Source organism: Primulina eburnea, chromosome 13 (genome assembly GCF_022965805.1).
Source record: "Primulina eburnea isolate SZY01 chromosome 13, ASM2296580v1, whole genome shotgun sequence".
NCBI classification, from domain to species: Eukaryota; Viridiplantae; Streptophyta; class Magnoliopsida; order Lamiales; family Gesneriaceae; genus Primulina; species Primulina eburnea.
Genome location: NC_133113.1, coordinates 25,358,652 through 25,361,023, shown reverse-complemented (window position 1 = coordinate 25,361,023; position 2,372 = coordinate 25,358,652). Strand labels below are relative to the sequence as shown.

The following is a 2,372-nucleotide window of genomic DNA, read 5'->3' as shown; positions in this document are numbered from 1 at the left end:
TATGAAATAAAGTATAGATAACACAAAATGGAGTGTAAATATCAATTTTTTTTAGTAATTTGTTTTGCAAATTGGTCATTTTTTTGAGTGAGCCTTACGTGAGACCGTCTTACGGATCATAATCTGTGAGACGGGTCAATCCTACTCATATTCACAATAAAAAGTAATACTCTTAGCATAAAAAATAATATTTTTTCATGGATGACCCAAATAAGAGATCCGTCTCACAAATACGACCCGTGAGACCGTCTCACACAAGTTTTTGCCAATTTTTTTATGTACTATCGACATACATTGCACATATTAACATCAAGTGACAAGCTATAATGGCACCAGACAGGAAAATAATTATAGCAAACTGAGATTGAATTCGAGGAGGAAAAAAAATTATATCATAATTATAAATAGTAAATATCGATGACCAAAATCGCAAATTCTTCCTTTTCGATTTGGATTTCCAAAAAATTTAATTAAATTTTCCCCTTAAATAAATTACCAAATTCCTCATACACGCAAACTCAACTTATAAAAAAGCTCGGCCCCGCACCCTTCTTCTCTCACTTTCTTTTCCACCCAATTTTTCCCTTCTAAAATTTCTTCCAACCCACGCTTCCATTACCGCCGCAGAACATCTCCGTCCACCGTCCTCCGCCGCCGCCTACGCCATCCAACCTCGCCTTGGTTTCATAGGATATTAAAAATCTTCGTTTATTTGATGGCTGATCGTAAAATCCAGCAGAATAATAAGAACAACTCGTCATGGATGTTGAACCGTTCTGTAACTATAAATTCCTCGGCTTCGGCGGTGGCGGCGGGGGATGGGATCGGTCACAAGCCCCTATACAACCTATATAATTCACCGGCGCTCCAGAGGAACGGCTCCATCAAGAGTTTGTACAGCTCGTCCTTCGGTTCAATGGTCTCCGCCGGTAATTCGTTGAAGGGTAAGGTCAGGAAATTGTGCTCGATTTTTGAATCCCCAAAACAATCCTCCACCCCTCTAAATCCACAACATTTGGCATCACCGTGCACCCCACCTACAAAATCCACCAAATTGTTGTTGACAGCGTTAGATTCTTCAAATTCCGTTCCCAAAAACATCTCTTTTCCCGTCTCGGATTCCCTCTTCAGGCTTCCTGGTACCGAGGATAGGGTCGTTGTTTATTTCACCAGCCTCCGAGGAATACGAAAAACATTCCAGGATTGTCACAGTGTGCGAATGATTTTTCGGGGGTTTCGCGTAAATCTTGATGAGAGGGACATTTCCATGGATGTAGCTTACAGGAAGGAGTTACAAAAAGTCCTCGGCGAAAATAATGTCAGCTTGCCGCAGGTGTTTATTAAGGGGAAGTATATTGGCGGTGCTGACGTGATAAAACAATTACTCGAAGCTGGTGAGCTGATTAAGCTTACTAAGGGGCTTCCTCTTCGTGGGTTTCAGCCTTGCAGCATGTGTGATGATGTGAGATTTGTCTCGTGTGTGAATTGCAGCGGGAGTCGAAAAGTGTTTGATGAGGATGAGGAACAGACCAGGAGGTGTCCCGAGTGCAATGAAAATGGACTTGTTCGCTGTCCGCTTTGCTGCACGTGATTATAATTTAGTCGGAAAATGGTGTGTTTTTATGCTGCTCTGATTATAATTAAGTAGCGATATGGTGTGATTCTGTTTTTCTTGATTAAGCTTCTTCGGGCTGTCAGAGTGTTTATGGAGGAGCATGATAATTGTTTCTGTAATTGATTTGCTGAGGAAATCGGCTGTGTAAATAGTGGTTGTGTGTCAAACTTAGGTGAATTGTTTGGCTGTTCACCTTTGTAGTAAAACGGAGTTGAACATTGTACTTACTACTCGTGTATTGGGCCATTGTGCTGAGGAATGCATTTATGCCTAACGCAGAGCTTGAATAAAGCAGTTCATGATACAATTTACGATGAAATGTACAATACTGATCAATAAAGGTTGATCAAGAATGCATAATAATGCAAAATTTTCATCTACGGTATGTATTTTCTTTTCTTAGAGGTTTTTGATGAGAGATTTGTCGTGTGCATGCTCCTTACAGTTTTGCAAACTTTTCAAGGGCAAAGATCGAATATTGATTAAAATAGTATGTGAATTTTACAATATTAGAGTGATGTTTGTTTAACTGTGTCTTCGAATGGTGTTGCACTTTCTGTTTCAAATGTTGGCTTGGTCGATGAGACTAGGATTAGAAATGGTGAATGGTGCCTTGGAACTGCTTAGGCCATTGCATATATTTTGTCGTGTTATATGGTTGTATTGTATGTAATGAAGGTTTTTTTTAGGGCAACTCCAACCCTGCGCCAAAATGGCGTAAAACGCCATTTTGGCGCAGGGTTTTCTCTCCAATGGA

At 40.2% G+C, this 2,372-nt stretch overlaps 1 protein-coding gene across 1 annotated transcript; it reads left to right on the top strand.

Annotated features, from left to right (window-relative positions):
• Positions 1–532: 532 nt before the first annotated feature.
• On the top strand, positions 533–2,000 carry LOC140809908 (uncharacterized protein At5g39865-like). Its single transcript, XM_073167689.1, has one exon. It carries the CDS (start codon positions 716–718, stop codon positions 1,589–1,591), a length of 876 nt encoding a protein of 291 aa, XP_073023790.1. The 5' UTR covers positions 533–715; the 3' UTR covers positions 1,592–2,000.
• Positions 2,001–2,372: the final 372 nt, after the last annotated feature.

What these genes read in the sequence shown, in the direction of transcription:
- LOC140809908 (XM_073167689.1), top strand. Translation starts at nt 716, where the DNA reads ATGGCTGATCGTAAAATCCAGCAGAATAATAAGAACAACTCGTCATGG.